Source organism: Podarcis liolepis, assembly GCF_965112155.1.
Source record: "Podarcis liolepis genome assembly, chromosome: Z".
Classification (NCBI taxonomy): Eukaryota; Metazoa; Chordata; class Lepidosauria; order Squamata; family Lacertidae; genus Podarcis; species Podarcis liolepis.
Window position 1 is genome coordinate 25,874,990 of NC_139570.1, and position 19,892 is coordinate 25,894,881.

General features: G+C 44.0%; 1 protein-coding gene and 1 long non-coding RNA gene across 2 annotated transcripts in view; one reads left to right on the forward strand and one right to left on the reverse strand.

Annotated features, from left to right (window-relative positions):
- The window catches only part of LOC310698359, a 525,075-nt gene that overhangs the window by 201,745 nt on the left and 303,438 nt on the right, over positions 1–19,892 (forward strand). The gene's annotated exons all lie outside the window — the stretch shown is intronic.
- AMMECR1 (AMMECR nuclear protein 1) overlaps positions 1–19,892 on the reverse strand; it is a 129,527-nt gene that overhangs the window by 80,344 nt on the left and 29,291 nt on the right. Inside the window, exon 2 of the mRNA XM_083485260.1 lies at positions 10,734–11,298. Coding sequence (XP_083341386.1) covers positions 10,734–11,298 — 565 coding nt within the window. The remainder of the gene's footprint in view (positions 1–10,733; positions 11,299–19,892) is intronic.

A 19,892-nucleotide genomic window follows, 5' to 3' on the forward strand; every position in this document is an offset into this window, starting at 1 on the left:
ACAGTGAACAGAGAAAACGCTCCTATTTGCTCCTCCCCTAGAGCAAGAAAATAAAACCATGATCCCTGACTTAGCTTTACAGCTGAACAGAGGATTGTGGTTTGTTTTTATCAAAAGTTTGCTTCGAATTATGTTGTGTTGGGAGTGAAACAAACCATGATCCTTGGGCTTGAAGGGCCAAACCAGGAAGAAGAGGAGTTTGGGTTTGATATCCTGCTTTATCACTATCCTAAGGCGTCTCAAAGCGGCTAAGATTCTCCTTTCCCTTCCTCCCTCACTCACAACACACACTCTGTGAGGTGAGTGAGGCTGAGAGACTTCAAAGACTAGCCCAAGGTCACCCACCATCAGCATGTGGAGGAGGGAGGACGCGAACCCGGTTCACCAGATTATGAGTCCACCGCTCTTAACCACTACACCACACTGGCTTGTTGCTTCCACTAGCAAAGGAGCAAAGCAGAAGCTATTTGAATGTTCACAGTAAGGCATTAAAATATGGTCCACCATGACCTGACATGGCTGCCATGGAAAAAACAGTAAGAAGAAACAGCCATGAGTAAGAATACAAAGGCACCAAACTTAGAACGGGATAAGGTGTTCTTGCACTTGGAAAGGCTACTGTTTCTGGACCCTACCAAGAGCTGTCTTCAGAATAAATCAAGGGGCCTCCAGGAAACACAGGAAGTCAGAGACTGGTGCTATGCAGCATTCAAGCTATTCACCATAGCTTTTAACCACAGGTACAAGAGCGGCACTAAAATTAAGTTAAGTGGCCAGTTTGGCATTCTGTCATTTCAAGCCTAAAAATCTATTGATCAAACAATCAAGACAATTTGTCTTGTCAGTATGGAAGCTGGCACAGAAAATCTACCTGGTGAGGGGTATAGACTTTACAAATTTTAGAACATCTGATAAAAAATGACTATGTTCTTGCAGTTTAATAGCTTGCTTTGAACCAGTGTCTTTATTCTGTTTGTGTTTTCGCATCCCCTGAAAACACAGTTGAAGCTTAATCTTTTGGCAGTTCAGATTATTTTAACAATTCAAAATTTTTGTGAAGGCGTGCCTTCTGCTAGTCTGGTGAAAATCCATTCAGTGTTCCCAAAATTGTGTGGTTTCAAAGTGCCTGTTTTAATGAGCCATGTAAGCACATAACTAAGGCCAAGTATGACAACACAGCTCTGTTTGGCAGACTGAAGCTTCCCTGGTGGAGCTTTCTTCCCAGGGGTCAACAATTTCATTCAGCACTGCAAGGGCTCACACAACCTCTAGCAAGCATGAGAAGGTCTAGGCTTCTTCTCAGGGCAAGGCGGGGGGATTCCCACTCCCTCCCCAGCCACAAAGATCAGAGGAAGCCTGGGATTTACTTTGGCTCTATGCCTACTAGGAGTTCGGACTACCAAGTACAAAGCCTCTGCCTTCCCCTTTCAGCTCTAACTTGGAACTGGAAGGCAGATTTGGGTCAGTTTGTGCTGAAGTTCATTGGGTACTCCAAAAGATCAGCAAACGACAAAGCCCAAGGAAGCCTTGCCTCTACCCCACCAAGCTGGATGAAGGGTGGGGATAGAGACCAGAGTGGGAGGCTGATAATGGACTACACGGAATCCCCTACCAATCTCCAAAGTTATAATTGGAGAAGAGAGCAAAGACTTGTCGCCCAACTTTGCACTGTGCTTCAGATACACAGGGCAAGGTCAGCGACAAGCCTCCACCTAGCATTACTGGTTGCACAATGGATGTGTTGGTTAATATGGCATCACAGGTGAAGTCAAAATCATTAGCTGGCTTGGAGCAGAGAGAGCATTATATATACCGTATTTTTTGCTCTATAAGACTCACTTTTTCCCTCCTAAAAAGTAAGGGGAAATGTGTGTGCGTCTTATGGGGCGAATGCAGGCTGCGCAGCTATCCCAGAAGCCAGAACAGCAAGAGGGATTGCTGCTTTCGCTGCGCAGCGATCCCTCTTGCTGTTCTGGCTTCTGGGATTCAGAATATTTTTTTCTTGTTTTCCTCCTCCAAAAATTAAGTGCGTCTTGCAGTCTGGTGCGTCTTATAGAGTGAAAAATGTGGTATATACTGATACAATGGGGAGCTACAACCATATGGACTGTAGAACGGTAGATGATTTCTTGGTGACACAAAGGATTTTTTTTAAAAAAGCAGAGAAGGATACACTGAGCAACTACGGAACAAGCTTATGGCGAGCAGGCATGGTATTTAGTGAACTTTGTTAATAAAACAGACTGAGCATGAGAAATACTATTATAGAGGGGAAAACCTTATCAGTAGAAATGGTGGATTTATTCAGAAAACTATACTGGCAGAATAGAGACTGTAAAAGGAAAACTAACTCATGTTTGTAACTCATTTTATTTTAGGCACTTTTGCCCCAGTTTTCAAACATGTTCACACGACAACTATAATTTTATTTCTTACATTTATCCCACTTTTCCAACAAGGAACCTGAGGTGGCATGCATGGACCCCCCCCCCCCACCACTCTGTGGTAGGTTAAGCACACACATGCATGCACATCAGGGTGGATTTGATTTAAATCAAAATGATTTAAATCGTGATTTAAATCACTAGTCAGTAAGACTTGATTTAAATCTCTCTCTTTTTTACAAAAAGGCATTGCTGCTGGTATAATCTTAATATTTACAACCAGATGAAAGTTTCATTTTTGGAATAATACATTTTCAGAGGAGTTTTTACAGTTATATCAAAAATTACTGATTTGGTTATACTATTAGAAATACATAAGACAGATAATTATGACATTATTGTGAGGTTTAATAAGTTAACTGTTTATATTTGGACAACTTTTCTACTGTACTTTATTGGAAGCAGAAAAACAATCATTTCCTTAATAACAATTTAAACAATTTATTTAACTAAAACAATAACATTATAGCATATGTCTCCATGTTTGTTAACTGATGTGGTTAAACATTTTTTTGAGCATACATGAAACACCTAAAACAAATCCTTATTTCCTGGTGGCCTTTGGAATATAATGTAACTTAAACAGAAAACTATCTTTACAAAGATTTTTTCCTCCAAAAGCATTTTATTTTAAAAATCCAATTTAGATTTTTAAAAATCCTTTTTTAAAAATCATTGTTTTTTATCGACCCTGCACACACACACACACACACACACACACACACACACACACGTAAGAGGGGAGAAGGGGGGGAGGGAGAACCAAAATCACCTAGTGAGTTTCATGGCTGAGTGAGGATTTGAATATGGGCTTCCTCAGTCTAGTCTGACACCAATGTTAGAAATTGAGATAAACCTAGGTTATGGAAGCAACAACGGAATGCCTAGGCGTGCTCTTTTATAACAAGAATACAAAGCTGAAAATGAATGAGCTGCAGCTAAAATATCTTTCATTTTTCACATGGTCTAGTCCTTCCCCTGCCCACCCCCCTAATATTATTAAGAGGGTCTCTTCTCCAGCCTTCAGAGAGTAGCTGGAAGTGGGGAGGCAGAAAAAGGTCCTCCTTTCCTTCCACTCTGTAGTTTTAATCTGAAATCTTAGGAGCAGTACTGCGCCGAGCTCAGAAACTGCTTGCTCTAATGAATTCCCTGTCGCAAAATGTGCCTAGAACAATAGAAGTTTTGAACACTGTCTGACACTAACCACTGCACAAGCCTGCCTATGCAACGGATCTAAGAAATAAAGTAATTCTTAGCAAGAATGACATAATGGTGGGCTTTAATGATCCACAATCAATCACGAGTAGCTCAGATTACATTCAGAAGAGGAGCATATGTTTTGTTTAGGAATCACTGAAGAGTTAGGGATGCAGAAATCACTGGAGGAAGCTAGAAGGCTTAGATAAGAGACTTACTGGCCAGCCAACAAGTCAGCACATGGAATAAGGAGGCTGGGCATGTAACTCTCAAAATGCAGCACAGTAAGCTGCCTTATGCCGAGCCACAGCACTGATCCCTTTAGCTGCGTATTACCTACACCACTGCTGTTCAGTGGTGGGTTGCAACCCGATCCAAGATGGGTCACTACAGGAGCACTACTACCATGCAAAAATATTAAGAAATGGGTCCCCCATTGCATGTGTGGATTAAAAGTGGGTCCTGGACATGGTGGATAAAAATCAATGATATTTTTTTAAAATCGGATTTTTAAAAATTTAAATCAGATTTTTTTATTTGAATTGAATTTTTTAATTTAAATTGGATTTTTAAAATAAAATGCTTTGGAGGAAAAATATTTCTAAAGATAGTTTTCTATTTAAGTTACATTATAGTCCAAAGGATATTCATCAGGAAATAAAGATTTTATTTATTAAATTTGTATACCACCCTTCATCCACAGATCTCAGGGAGGTATAAAACACTTTTGTTTTCTGTATCTTGAATCTGTCACCCTTGTAGCTTCATTAGATGACCCTGGGTTTTTGTAATATGAGAGGGAGAGAAAAAATTCTCCCAACTTTTTCAACACAATATTTTATATATATGATCCCTATTACCCTATTTCATTCTAAACAAAAAAGTCACTACTCTTATAGGGAAGTTACTCCAGCCCACTTACCATTTTGGATGCCCCTTTCCTGCTTTACAGCAACCAAAGCTGTAGCCGCTGTGAGGTAACTGTTCTCTCACCATAGATTTGTAGACAGGAGTCTTTCCCAACCCTACCTAGAGATGCCTAGAATTGAACATCAAGCATTCACATGGCCAAGGACCTACAGGTTTCCCCCAAGATGTATTTGCTGAATAATAAGGTATTTGCTGTTGCAGACAGTGGATGAGTACAAGAGTGAAGCAATACACATCAGCAGCAACCCTAGTAGGGTGCATGTCACTACTAAGACGCAGTGTGTGCATTTTAGTTTGTCATACAGCTTGCAGGGTATGGAATTTTTACCATTCCTGGTCCAGAAGAGGCTGAGGAGGAGGAGGAGGAAAGGAATGGGAGATTCAGGAAGCTGAAGAAGCATGGAGACCACCAAAAGGCATAAACTGTTTCTTGTTTTTATATGTTTTTGAAAGTGGAAGCATTTTTGGCAGGGATGCATATTCTCTCTCCCTCTCTTTGTTCCTCTCCCACAGCTTAAAATATTACTCATCAACTTCCTTGGCTTCTGACATTTTAGCAGGCATTGGTCACATATCTCAAAGCCTACCTTTGCAGACAAAAGGGAGTAGAAACTCTCATGAAAATTCAGAATTCCAGGAAGCTGAATTCTATGTTCAGCACATCACACTTAACTCTCATGGAATAGCAGCATAGGTACTGCCCTGGTAACTGTGGAGGCTCAATGCAAAGGAAGAATTTTGGTGAAAGTGAAGCCAAGACAGCTTGAGAAAGACAGCAGTCATGTGGTAAGCCAACAACTACAGTTGTTCGGATGTCCAGAGAAATGGAGGGCACAGTTACACTTGGCTTTCCATCTGGCCAGAGTCTAAACCAGCTGTCTCTCATGTTACAGCTGCTATGGGGAATACTATACATTGGAAACCACGTGGAAACTGGCCATCTGTTTCAACCCACAGTTGCAGGAGGGATAACCAGAGATTACAACTTCACCAGTGGCCACTAGTGAAGTGATGCATCTATAGGACCTAGAAACTGTACAGCAACTGAATGATAAGAGGGGAAAGGAATTTTCAGTTCACTGAACACATGAATACAATACAGCGGTATTTCTGCATAGCATAATGGGAGGCTCAACCTGAAGTGAAGGCTGAAAGCAAGATAAGACAGCATTCTGTAAGTGGGACAAGTGGGAGCTGCAACAAAATGTGGTAGTGTATCCTCATCTCCTGGAATAAGTTCAGATTTCCTGTCAATCAGGCAGCCATGCCCTCCTCCAGGATACTTGCTCCGCCACCACCCTTCATTTTTCTATTCCAAGCAACATTCAACATTCCATAGCTACTAAGTATGCTCAGTCTAAACTGGTCTGTTGGGGTGTGGCATTGCTTTTTAATCTAGTTAGGTTTTCAGTTTGTTTTTTAATTGTACTTCTTTAAATCTCAACATTCCACAAATCTCTCATTCCTCCGTTTTGGCTGCATTGTTATCGCACTCACCATCTGAGTTTGGTGTTGGACAGAGTATTCTAACGCAGGTGCCTTGGAAGTACTTTGAAACACATGGATAAGGTAAACTAGCTACGATGAGGCAAGCAATTCATAGAAAAGAAAATAAGGTTCCTGATTGAACAGAAAATGTTGTGTGAGGGGTGTTGTGTTATATAGGGGCAATGTGTATGACAGCTGTACAGCATTTTTCTATGCCACACGAAGGTCATAATCCTGTGTGCTATGTTAATCAATCAAGAACAATTGCTACCTCCCAAGCTTTTTGTTCAGTAACCTGGATTAGAATCCCCACTTCACCCATAAAAGCGCATTGAAAAACTAAGTAAAATATACTTTCTTATCCTTTTACGTTCCTATTTGTAGGACGGTCATACAAAGGATAACTAATGTGGTTATGTCATGGCAAATGTGCATCTTTAAGTTAAGAGGTTATGAGAACTCATAACTTAACTCTGATACAGCAAAGAGAAAATTAATTGGTCTAATGCCACACTGAACAGAATACAGAGACAGATATGAGATAGTCAGGTTTAGCTTTGTGTTTAGCTATGCAGATTTCTGGCTTCAGAGGCAAAAAGATCAATCTCCAAGACAAACATATCAAAAAATATTCTGATAAATATACAAAGTTCACAATATATGTATTGAAGAGTTTGGTGAAGCACACAGTAGATTCTATGCAAAGCAGCAAACAGTGCATATTATTATTGCAATGGTTTCCTATATAGCAAATTTCTTTGAATAAATTATCAATATACTGTACATGGTTATGGATATACACTGCATTCAACTCCTTACTTAGCCATCAAGCTCTCCCTGAAGTGGTCTGGGTCACTCCTGGTCTAACCATTTTCAGGCACTTCTCACAATCCCCTTTACACAAATGCAAAACCACACACACACACACACACACACACACACACACACACACAAACTGCTTCAGGCTCAGCCCTTTACAATCACTTCACACAAATAAATCCAAACATACACATAATGCAAAGCACTACAACCAACCACTACATACAGGTTGTTGTTCTCTCTTGCCCCTACACCCCCATTTCCCAGAACTACTGGCTTTTGCAAGCTTCCTGAGGCTTAAATCCTACACCTAAGAGTAAGTCCCATTGAACTCGATGAGCCTTAATTCTGAGCAGGCTAGTACTGTATAAGATTGTGCTGTCAGTCTGGCAGCAGATGATCATTCAGCTGAGAAGCTTCACCCGGCACAAACTAGCCCTGAATGTGTGTTGAAATATGACTTGCCCTTACTTAAATGATGGGTTGAAATTGAAATTTTAAAACCTCACATTTTTATGGATACACAACAGATTTTCACCAAACCAGGGAGGAGAAGACCTCTGCAATTTCCTTGAATTTTTGAGTGTATCTAAACCAGCAAAAGGGAAAAACAGAAGGTATATTTTAGATGTGCAAATAATTGTCACAAAGTGGATAAATTTGCACTTATTGGGGGAATCTTTAAACAACTCAGTAATTTCTTATCAGGTTTTATTTTTAATGTGGTCAATTTATAGTGTGCTTAGCATGAAGATTTTCTGTGTTAACCTTTAGATAATTTGGACAAATAGTCTTGATTTTATTAGGATTACAGTGGCAAGACTTTACAATAGCAGAATGTCATTTGATCTTTCCACCTTAACTATACGGCAACAATGTTTCTGCAATATAGAGTGAAGATCCTTACTAGCAAAACCTGCAATACAGGTTCAAACATGTAAGGATGCTAGTTGCTATGTGGAGATGCGTGGCTTGGGTAGCTGGGCTCCTCCACTCAGGAAGATGGTGTTCTACCTTTCTTGGACTGGGCTGTACTCCTCATAAGAAAGAAGTCAGCAGTCTAAGAATGTTCCTGGATCCAGCTGCCACTGGGAGTCCAAGTGGCCCCTGTGGCATAAAATATATTCCATCAGCTGCAACATCTCTTGGACATATTTAGCCTCAGTATATTGGCTTCCTGGGACACAGGTGGTGCTGTGGGTTAAACCACAGAGCCTAGGACTTGCCGATCAGAAGGTCGGCAGTTTGAAGCCCCGCGACGGGGTGAGCTCCTGTTGCTCGGTCCCTGCTCCTGCCCACCTAGCAGTTTGAAAGCACGTCAAAGTGCAAGTAGATAAATAGGTACCACTCCAGCGGGAAGGTAAACGGCGTTTCCGTGCGCTGCTCTGGTTCGCCAGAAGCGGCTTAGTCATCCTGGCCACATGACCTGGAAGCTGTACGCTGGCTCCCTCGGCCAATAAAGTGAGATGAGCGCCGCAACCCCAGAGTCATCCGTGACTGGACCTAATGGTCAGGGGTCCCTTTACCTTTATCTTATATTGGCTTCCTAGAGCATGACTATCTACAATGAGTTCTCTTCTGGGTTCTCTCCCAGTCTGGACAGTAGCCTGAGAGATAGCTTTCTCAGTGCTGGTACCCTGTCAGTAGAATTCCCTTCCCTGGAGCCTACACTGCCAAACTATTTTTTACCTACTATCTTTGGTTTAGGCACTATCTCTTGGAGTAACTCAGTGGCAGCCAACACAGTGTCTACTAGATATTTTGGACTACAACTCCCATCAGCTCCAGCCAGAATTGCCAGAGGTCAAAAACACCTGGAAGCATTGGCTCTCCCTGACCTATCTCAAACGGGTGCTGTGAGAGTAAAAGAGAAAGGGAACAACTTGTATGCCACCTTGAGCATATTATATAAATATAATAAATGTTATTGAGTGGTTGCTTGTGAAAAACAACCTGAAAACTTGGTGGTATATGATTTTGTTTTAAAACTAATAAATGAGGGGCTGTACTTTGAAAGAGGACATCCACTGTGAATTTTATGCTTGCTGTGGGGTGGTGGGGGTGGAAGTATTATGGGGTGAATGGTCCTAAAGGGACATTAGTGAAGTTGGAACAGAGGACCCCCCCCTCCTGCCGGTGTAAGAAGCCAAGAAACACAACTGAGGTAGCTACAGAACTGCTCACTGGAGAAAGAAGGAGTTATATTTCAGCTAAGAGAAAGCTATATGGGAAGGAAGTAAGGGATTATTCACTAAAGGTTGCTGCTGATGAAGCAGTTGCTCTGAAGGCAAAACTATTGAATTACCTTAGCAAACTCTACTACTAAACCCCCTTTAGCTACGGTAACAGAATGAAGGGGAGAACTGGCAGGTGAGAGGAAGGATACATAACTTTTCTCATGCCAATGAAACTCTCCATTGCAGCCACCTCGGTCCATTCCCCCCTCCTTAGCTGTGTTTACTTCTGTTCTCAAATGGGGAGGGGGGGTGTATTCTCAGATGAAAAACTTGCAGGTGGATGGAAGTGTCAAGGATTCTCTTTCTGCCTGCTAGTTCTTCCCTGCATATGCCACCCTCCCAAGCTCCCGTACAAGTACAGTATGAGTGTTAGGAGACAAACAGGGTGAGGAAGCAGCATCCTGGGAGATCTGTTAAGTCTTTACAGGGAAAGCAGAAAAATCTGAAGGGTGCTCACAAGATGTGTTTGTTGAGGTACACAAAGGGGTTGGGTTGAGCCATGTAGAGGTGTAGGAGAGTGTAGCTAGAGGGAGAAGGATGCTATCCACCAGACGAAAGCAATTTCATTCAGATGCACTGAAATATTCACTATTGCTTACAATAGAAGAGTAATTAGGGATAATGGGTGGGGGATCCCTGGTACATATGAGATGGGAGCACTGTTGGGATCTAGGTCAGACGTTTTAGGCAGGGTGAAAAATACATGGGGGGGAGCACACAAGGACAGTAACAGTGGAAAGGAGTGCTATCAGGAATAAAAGGTTGTGTGTTTCTATAAAGTAAGAAGGCTTTTAGGGATTGTGAGAATGGCTGTGAGGGAGGGAGGGAGGGAGGGAGGGAGGGAGAGAGAGAGAGAGAGAGAGAGAGAGAGAGAGAGAAGTTGTTCTTAGAGCAGGAAAAATATGGGGGATTCTAACAAAAGTAGTTGGAGCAGCACACTGGAGCAACAAGACAAACTGGAGAGCTACCTGCTAGTCTGGGGGGGGGGGCTCTTACACAGAAAGCAATCGGTTTGGGGTTACATTGTGCTAGAACAAGAGGAGCATTATGTATTGGAGGGTCATTGGGGAGGGTTGCCGGGTACTTCTTGGTACACTTTTTAAATATATACGGAGAGAGGGAAAGCTTGCTTCCAGTATTGTTTGCAATAACATACGAGCAATCACATATCCATACTAACGCTTCCACTGTGCATCGCTGTAAGCATACTTACATTAGTACACTTTTCAGGCACCCACCTTACAGCCCAAACCTGCACTACGTGGAACGGAGCTTACTGAAAGGTTCAATGAATGCACAGAGGGATCGCAGCCATTATAAATATTATGAATTAGAACTAGATGGGAAAGCGGGTGGGGGAAGAGTACACGACAGGCAAATGACATGGGGGGGGGTGTCCTGCAGACTTCTGGCTTTTCAAAGAGGGGGGAATAAATAAAACTATGAGCTAAAGGTCATTAAAGAAGTAACCCCCCCACCGCCTTCCCCACCCCATGCACACATACACACACATACTGAACTTAGGGAGGGGTCTTTCCAAGGGGAGGCTTCCCACCCGCAAATGCAAGCACCCTTTTCTTTCCGCGGACAGGAGAGGGGGGGCACCTTCTTCACTTACTAAGGGTCGTTGGTGAAGCGGGGGCTCCGCGGGGGCTGGTAGCCGTACAGGTGACAGTAGAGCACGTCGAAGCAGAAGCAGCACATCTCGGCCGACACCACCATCTTCCTGCAGCCGCCGGGCCCGACCCCGGGCGAGGAGAGGAGCGAGGCGGCGGCCGGCGCGGAGAGGCCTCCTGGTCCCGCGCCGCAGCTGGGCGGCAGCGGCGGGGAGAGGGCGCAGCCGGGGGAGCCCCCCGCCAGCCCCCCGAGGCCGTTGAGGCGGGGGGCGCCCCCCGGCAGCGCAGGAAGGGACCCCGGCTCGCCGCAGCCTCCCCCGGACGCCGCCGCCGCCCCGCCGCAGTGCGAGCTGCTGCCGCCGCCGCCGCTGCCCGGGCCGGCCGAGCCCGACGGAGGGGAGCTGGAGAGCTTCTGCTTCTTCACCCCGCAGCAACCCGCCGCCATCTTGGAGCCGTCTCCCCCCACGCAGCGCTTCCGACCCATGGCGGGGGGGCCGCTCCGCCGGCCGGGGGACGTGCGCCCGCCCGCCCCGCCTCCGCCTCCGCCTCCTGCCGGGCCCGCTCCGCCTGCAGCCGGGGAGGAGGGGAGGCGGGCAGGAGGGAGAGGAAGGGGCGAGCGGAGGGGGAGAAAGAAGAAGGGAATGCGAGGAGGCAGGAGAGGGACGGGGGGAAGAGGTGGGGGGGATGAGGAGAAGAAAGAGAAGAGGGGGAGATGCGGGGAAGTGGGGATGTGAGAAGGGAAGGAAGAAAGCGGGGAGGAAAGGGAGAATGTGAGAAGGCAGGAAAGGGAGAGAGAGAAAGAGAGGGATGTGCGGGAAAGAGTAGAGGGGACGCGGGAAAGGAAGGGCGAAGGACGTGAGCGAGAAAGGGATGTGGGAAAGGAGGGGATCGAAGGGAGGAGGAAGGGGGATGTGGGGGCAGCAGATGAAGAAAGAAATGTGGGGAAGGAGGAATGAAAGAGATGGATGGGGGGAATGTGAGGAGAAGCGGAAGATGGGAAATGGAAAGGTAAAGATGAAGGAGCGGTGTGCGGGGAAGACGCGGCAGAAGAAGGAGCGAGGGACGATTGAATGGAAGGAGGGAGGGAGAGAAGAAGGACCCAGGGAATAATGGCCGAGCAACAAGGATGAAGGGAAAGGGATGTGGAGGAGAACGGAGGGAGGAGATGTGTTGGGAAATTTAAAACAACGACAACGTGGGAAGGGGGGGCACGTTGATGTACACAGTGGGGAAAAGAAGGGGTATAACGAGAGAAAAAAGAAAGAGCAACATTAGTAGCCTCCCCCTTGTCCCATTTTGACAATCCCCTCCATATACCGTATTTCCCCCTCCCGCACTCCACGTTCGTTTCCCAGTGTCAGCAAAGTCTTTATAGCCTCAGCTTACGACGGTGTTTGGTTTGGGCTTTTTTTTTCTTTTCGTTTTAATTGCATTATTAAAAACACACAAAAACCAGGTATACTGTCTGTAAGGTTGAAGTTCAGCCTGCCTCCCAACCACCCCTCCCTTCGGAGAGAACTGAAAAATGCCCTACTAAATAATTCACATGACCTGAGTTGGCTTAGAGAAGGAAGGCGAAATATATAAGTCTGAGTCAGCAAGCCAGAGCCTGGGAGGATCCTGTTTTTTTAAACACCATCAACCCCCCCAAAAAACAGCAACGTGCAAGCTGCTACCTGCCGTTGGCTACCTTATGACTGTGATCTATTTGGTGGGAAGGGTTCGCCCATGGCTCCCAAAAACACCACCAGAGAGAAGGACATCCTTTATAAGCAAGGTGAATGAGGCAGCCCAAGAAGTGCATACATTTTTTTCATTGGTTTTAGAATGATACATATAGACAAGCAGAATAAAATAATTATTTGGAACTGTTCTTCCTTCCTCTCTCCCCACCCCACCCCAGCTTTTAACATCGCCCATTGACACTTAACAGTTAAGTAAATAAGACAATCCTATGTATACTTAGTGGGGGAAAGTAATAGCTGCCTTTGAGGCTTCTTCCTAAGAGCAAATGGACAGTGAACAACATCCTCCATGTTCAAATCCTGTAGTTTCCCACAAGAGCCATAGGAAGCTTGACTATTTTAAAACCAGGCCACTGACATGAGTGTGAGATATAGGGTGTATTTTTATATATCTGAGCCTTGAAGCAGGGGGGTTAATCTAGTGTGGCAAGATGTCATTATGTTCAGGGAATGGCCTTTAAGGCAGATCATACCACCTCTGCAGCTTCATCATGCATTGCTAGAGCAACTTATTTTCAAGCCACTCACAACCCCTTTTGATTAATTGATATATTACAATACTTCAGCACACAGTGATCAGGTTCAGTTCAAATCCAGAATGCTGTTTTCGTTATGGCAGGCTGATCTACATCCACACTATACACTTAAAGCTATACACTATACACTTATATATTGCTTTACCAGTCATGGAGAATCCTGGGGGTTGCAGTTTGTTAAGGGTGCTGGGAACTGTAGGTCTGTGATGTCAGCATGCTGAACATACTACAGTTCCCAGGATTCTTTGTGCAAAGACTTGATGGTTAAAGTTGTTTAACAGTGCTTTAAATGTATGGTGATGCAAGACTAGCCCTCCAGCAAGCTCTCGAGCAGAGTATTTAAGGCAGCAGCTCTCTTTGCTTTTTTGTCCACCTGCCGTTCTGCTCCTCTACCTGTAGCTGGGGTGGGGCAGCACTAGCTTCACCTCAGTATGCCTCTGAAGCACTGCCACTGAGAATGCAAGTGGGGAAAGTACTCTTGTGCTCAAGGTTCTGCTTGTGGGCTTCCCATAAGCATCTGATTGGCCACTGTGAGAACCAAATTAAAGATTAGAGTTATTGGCCTCATCCAGTTGGGCTCTTGTGATGTGAACCTTGGAGGTTCTCTCCTTGTCCTGTGCTTGGTGATGTCAGTCTCTTTTTTGTCTCCATTCACCTGTGTCCCAGTTTGCAGCTTGCTTTTACTATCCCACAGAATTCAGGGGGGTTAAATGATAACTCCCAACTGCTCTACATAGCATTCAGCATTCTGGCCACACTAAATTGGGTGGACTGCTTCCTGAGATCAACATTGTTAGGGCACTAGCTGTAAAAGGGAGCAGAGGCGTAGAACTCATTAAGCGTCAAGATAGATATGTGGTGACCTTACAGAAACAGTGACTGTGATCTTAGAATACTTTAAACAATTATGAATGATATACTCCAACTGAACATGATTAATCATTTTAGGGTCCTTAACAACTCTTCTGTATATAGAAGGCATTTTTTATTTTCATTTTTAGGATGCATAGTGACAAAAATAGAATAGCGATTCGTGCAGTAAGAAAATAGTACATCTCTTGTTTGTTGATGGTTTCTCACCTTGGTATTTTTAAAAAACACGTTCTCCTGAGGTTCTTTTCTCTCAGAGGAGGATAAAAGCACCAAGGGGAACAAACAACAGATAATGAAAGGTTCTGTAGTCCTTGCCCACAAGCTTATGCTTATGCTTTTTTTAAAAAAAACACCACCCACTCACTCCTCTTGTTATATGATTGAGGAAGGTCAATGTGTAAACATCCAGATCTGCTGCCGTAAAATCTAGTTTGTTCCTAAGAGACCTCTCAGAATTTGAAAAACTAAGGCTTTGATGATATAACCAGTGTGCCTGGAAGTCAGCCACACTGAACTCAGTAGGACTTATTTCTGCATAGAGATGCCTAGGATTGTGTAGTAGTAGTAGTAGTTGTAGTTGTAGTAGTAGTAGTTTTATTATTATTTGTACCCCACCCATCTGACTGGGTTGCCCCAGCCACTCTGGGCAGCTTCCAACAAATATAAAGCATAATAAAACATCAAACATTAAAACCTTCCCTATACAGGGCTGCCTTCAGATGTCTTCTAAAAGCTGTATAGTTATTTATCTCATTGACAATTGGTGGGAAGGCGTTCCACAGGGTAGGTGCCACTCCCGAGAAGGCCCTCTACCTGGTTCCCTGTAACTTTTCACCAGAACTGCCAGAAGGCCCTCAAAGCTGGACCTCAGTGTCCAGGCTGAATGATGGGAGTGGAGATGCTCCTTCAGGTATACTGGGCTGAGGCCATCTAGGGCTTTAAAGGTCAACACCAACACTTTGAATTGTGCTCAGAAACATACTGGAAGCTGATGTAGCTCCTTTAGGACTGGAGTTATATGGTCCCCACATCCACTCCCAGTCACTAGTCTAGCTACTGCATAATGGATTATTTGTAGTTTCCGAGTCACCTTCAAAGGTTGCCCCCTATAAAGCGTAGTGCAGTACTCCAAGCAAGAGTTAACCAGTGCATGTACCACTCTGGCGAGACAGTGTGCAGGCAGGTAGGACCTCAGCTGCTGTAATAATGCAGCGGAGTTGGAAATATTGTTTTTCTTTTTTTGCAATAACAACTTTTATTTTTCTTTCTTTTTAATTTACCCAGAGACCCTCCAAAATACATTATGAAAGCCTGTATTCGTGTACATACACCACAACTTATAACAGTGTATGTCTACAATACATGTACTTATTAAGTGATCCAGAAGATAGTATAAAGTATTTGAAACTGGTTTTTGGTTTTCTGGATAATTTGTAAATGAAATGAAGCTCTACCATTCTCCTGCAAAGGTAGCAAACAGCAAAGTAGTAAAACCAGTGCTTTTTTTCTGGTGGTGCTCAACGAAACGCAGTACCGGCACCTTCCCCCCATCCAAGGTGAATTGTACCCCATTTTCTTTGACTGGCTCACTTCCATCCTAAGGAAGTGTTAATATCTATCAGTTTAACAAATTGTGAATCATTCCTAGCTGAAACTGCCTTGGGGGAGCAAATCTGGGCAGCTGTTTCAACAGAGCACACAAATGCTACATAATGATTGAAGAGAACAAGAAGATGCATCATGTAAGAGCAACAGGGGGTGGGGAGACAAAATGTAATTATCCAAACTGTAATATTGCCCCAAAAGTATCTCAAAGGAACTGTGACAGTCACAGTGAGCCTAAACTGCAGAGTGTTTGTCAATATACACCTTTGGCATGACAGCGCTCTAATAGGAGCCTGAGCACCTATGTCATCAGAGGAGGATGCTGGGGCAGAAATCCAAGGGTTCTCTCAGCATAGCTGTCTGGCTTACTACATTTAGGAATAAAACACACTGACCTCTAAACAGTGCCAGTACCAGGCTATTTTGTGCCTTTGGCAAGGGTAACTACTTGCACCCCCCCCCCCCCGAAACAAATGGCTAACTTCAGTTTTCAAAAAACCAATGTCTTGTAGGAAAAAAAGCAATTCTAATGAATGAGTGACTTCAAAAATGATAAAATCCTTCAAAAATATAAGTAAAATGTTATCAGAAATTTATAAAACAAAAACTAATCTATCCAAAACTATGCCCCTCAAAGGTCAGTACTGTGCCCCTCTGAGGTCTGTGCCCTGGGTGGCTGCCTAGTTGGCCTAATGAAAGCACTGGCCCTCTGTAAAGCAACCCCTGCAGTAGGGCCATTAAATCCAGAGATAAAAATTGCCTAAGTGCATCCCACCACTACCATGAGACTGAGCACAGAAGGAACATTTCACCCACTAAACTTGAACCTAACTTCTGGGTGGGATTTCCTCCCACTCAAGTGCTGAGCTAACATAGCTCAGTTACAGGCACACCAACTCCTAGGGCCAGAGGTGTCTTCACCCCCCTCAAAATCTGCTGGCAGGGGCCTAGGCCCCCTCAATTTTGAGGGGGTGTAGGAACCCAAGCACGGAGTCAAACACAGCATGTTTCAGTGGCTAGCTTCTGAGCATGTGAGAGGAAGCCACACTGCGCTGGGCTCTGCACTTGACCACCCCCAATGATGCAACGTTGAGCACCGCACCGCCCCCCAATCTTGGGTGCAAGACAGCGCCTCTGTTCAGGAATTCTTAGAGACCAAATATGGCCTTTTTTCTTTGAAATTATGAAACTGAGGTCGTGAGTGTAAGAACAGTAGCAAACAACCCTATATATTGATCACATTAAATGTAAAAAACATGGTCTACACCATGTGTAGTCAACATTTTTATACCTACTGCCCACTAATGCGTCTTTCTTGATGGTAAAATTTCCTTACTGCCCACCAGTGCTCGATGGAAGGAGGATTCAGCTTGTGCCGTAGAACCCCCTACCGCCCACCTAGAATCCTGAAACGCCCACTAGTGTGCAGTAGGGACCAGGTTGACAACTCCTGGTCTACACAATGCTCAGCACTTTAAAATCCTATTGATTTCAGTGGACCATGGGTAACTTTCCCATTGATATCACTGGCAACCTCAAAGAGCTTAAGGTTGTTTAGATCGTTTCTGTTAACTGTTAAATCAGAGGTAGGGACCAGCAGGCCAGATCTTCGTCTCCCCTTGCTCTGCATGCCAACTTTGGCAGGTGGTGGGGAGGCATGTTCCTCAAAGGAAACTTGCTGGTGAATCAGCACCTAGCAGGATAGAATTCTCTGCTCATCAGCTGATGGGTAGAGGGTTCAGCCCTGCTCTGTGAAGGAGTCTGCTTCACCAACATTATCCCTCAGCAGGATGGACCTTCACCCATCCTGTCACCCAGTGGCATCAACTGATGGACAGGTGGGCATCATTTGGGGGAAATGATATTGCTGCCAAACTGGGTGGGAATTGGATAGAAACTGATATAAACAATCTCTCTAAATATTTAACGGTGGTTATTTCTATCAGTTTCTATCCTTCTCCACATGCCTAATAAGAGTCCGAGGAAAAAATAAATATATAAAAAAGCATTTTATGTAACACTGCAATATTATCTGTGTCTACCCAAAGATAAGCCCCGATGGGACTAATTTCCAGATAAGTGTTTATGGGATCACAGCCTAAAGGCATATATAAAAAAAGATTCAAGTTATTTCACCTTGGCTTAATCCCAGCCGTTAAAAATGTTTTGTTGAGTATTTGTTTTTCTTAAAAGATTTCTACATTGGCCTTCCGCAGAGTTTGCAGAGCAGTTTACAAAAACAATATACAACCTGGCTTTACGCAGAGGGGATCCATTAAAACTAATGAACAAGAACTTTTAATTTCAACAGGTCCTCTCTCAGCAAAACTTCAGCTGAGTATTACCAGTGTGTTTTTTAAAAAATGTCATTGCTATTTCAACTCTTTGCATTGTTCGTTAAATGTCAAAATGGGCTGTCGCATGGAAGACGGAGCAAGCTTGTTTTCTCCTGTTCCCAAACCAATGGATTCAAGTTACAAGAAGTACTGATGGTAAGAGCTATTTGACAGTAGAATGGATTCCCTTGGGAGGTTGTGGACTCTCCTTCATTGGAAGTTTTTAAGCAAAGGTTGGATGGCCATCTGTCATGGATGCTTTAGTTGAGATTCTTGCCTACCATGTTACATACCACCCAACAATTGTCTGGTGAAAATAGGGACATCAATGACAATGACAATGATAATGATAAATAAAAATAAAAATAATACCCCACCCATCTGACTGGGTTGTCCCAGCCACTCTGGGTGGCTTCCAACATATATAAAAACTTAATAAAATTTCCCTATATAGGGCCGCTTTCAGAAGTCTTCTAAAGATGGTATAGTTACTTATCTCCTTGGCTCTGATGTTGCATAACTCCATACCCTCTAACATTTCTCCAACAAAAATAGTGACGTCTTAAGGAAAGGCGGGACATTACAGGATCAAATCAGAAACTAGGGTGCCTTCTGTAAATCTGGGTCTGTCCCTGAAAAATAGGGACATTTGAAGGGTCTGCATGTTAAAGTCCTTATAAAACAACAACAACAGTGACTTAAATTGTGACCACAAAATAATGGAAACTTATGAAAATTCAAGCCTCCCAAACATCAGTAATATCCAGTTCAACCTAAAGCCGGAAAGCAACTGCTCACTCAACAACCTTTCCCTGGATTATAATTTTTCATTATTATTATTTTTATTTTTGCAAAGTGGCTTTCAATTCACCTGGCTATTTATGACATTAAGATAATCTGATGGATGACAGGTAACAGGTGCAATGGCAGCTGTGAAAATATTTGGTTTCCTCCTGCTGTCACAGTGATCTATGTGACAACCTATTTCAGCACAAGCCACACACCACCTTTGCTCCAGGTGTTTCCTTTCTTGTTGCATCTGCCTCAGGCCCTTTAGAAATCAGATAGACCTGTGCTGAAGAAACAGGAGAGAATGTCTTGGTAGGACAGTCAACCTAGTACAGTGGTAAAGATAAAGGGACCCCTGACCATTAGGTCCAGTCGTGGCCAACTCTGAGGTTGCGGCGCTCATCTTGCTTTATTGGCTGAGGGAGCTGGCGTACAGCTTCTGGGTCATGTGGCCAGCATGACTAAGCCGCTTCTGGCAAACCAGAGCAGCGCACGGAAATGCTGTTTACCTTCCCGCCAGAGAGGTACCTATTGATCTACTTGCACTTTGATGTGCTTTCGAACTGCGAGGTTGGCAGGAGCAGGGACTGGGAGCTCACCCCGTCATGGGGATTCAAACCGCTAACCTTCTGATCAGCAAGCCCTAGGCTCTGTGGTTTAATCCACAGCACCACCCACGTGCCTCCTAGTACAGTGGTACCTTGGTTTAAGAATAATTTGGTTTACAAACTCCGTAAAACCGGAAATAGTGTCTTGGTTTGAGAACTTTACCTTGGTCTAAGAATGGAATCCGAACGGTGGAAGGGCACAGGCGGCAGGAGGCCTCATTAGGGAAAGTGTGCCTCAGTTTAAGAATGGTTTTGGTTAAGAACAGACTTCCGGAATGGATTAAGTTCGTAAACTGAAGTACCACTGTACTGTATTCCCAAACTGAAAAGGCAAAATTGGCAGAGTAGTTTCACAGACAGTGGGAAATTTTTCTTGGAGAGTTTTCTGTTAAATGTCTAGTGGCTCATCTAGTCCAACCTCCTGCAATGAAGGAATCTTTTGCCCAAAGTAGGGCTCGAACCCACAACCCTAAGTCTGAACATGACTTGAACGCCATAAGGCTAGCAAAGCAAACACATAAAAGAATATTGTTATAAGTTTGAGGGTGCTAAATGTCTGCATTTAGTAAATGTTGGGATTTAAAACAGGATGTCAGACTTGTTTGTCTTACGATGTGTGTTGTGCGGCAGACATCCCTAATCCTGGTGGATCAACAAGTATGCAATAAG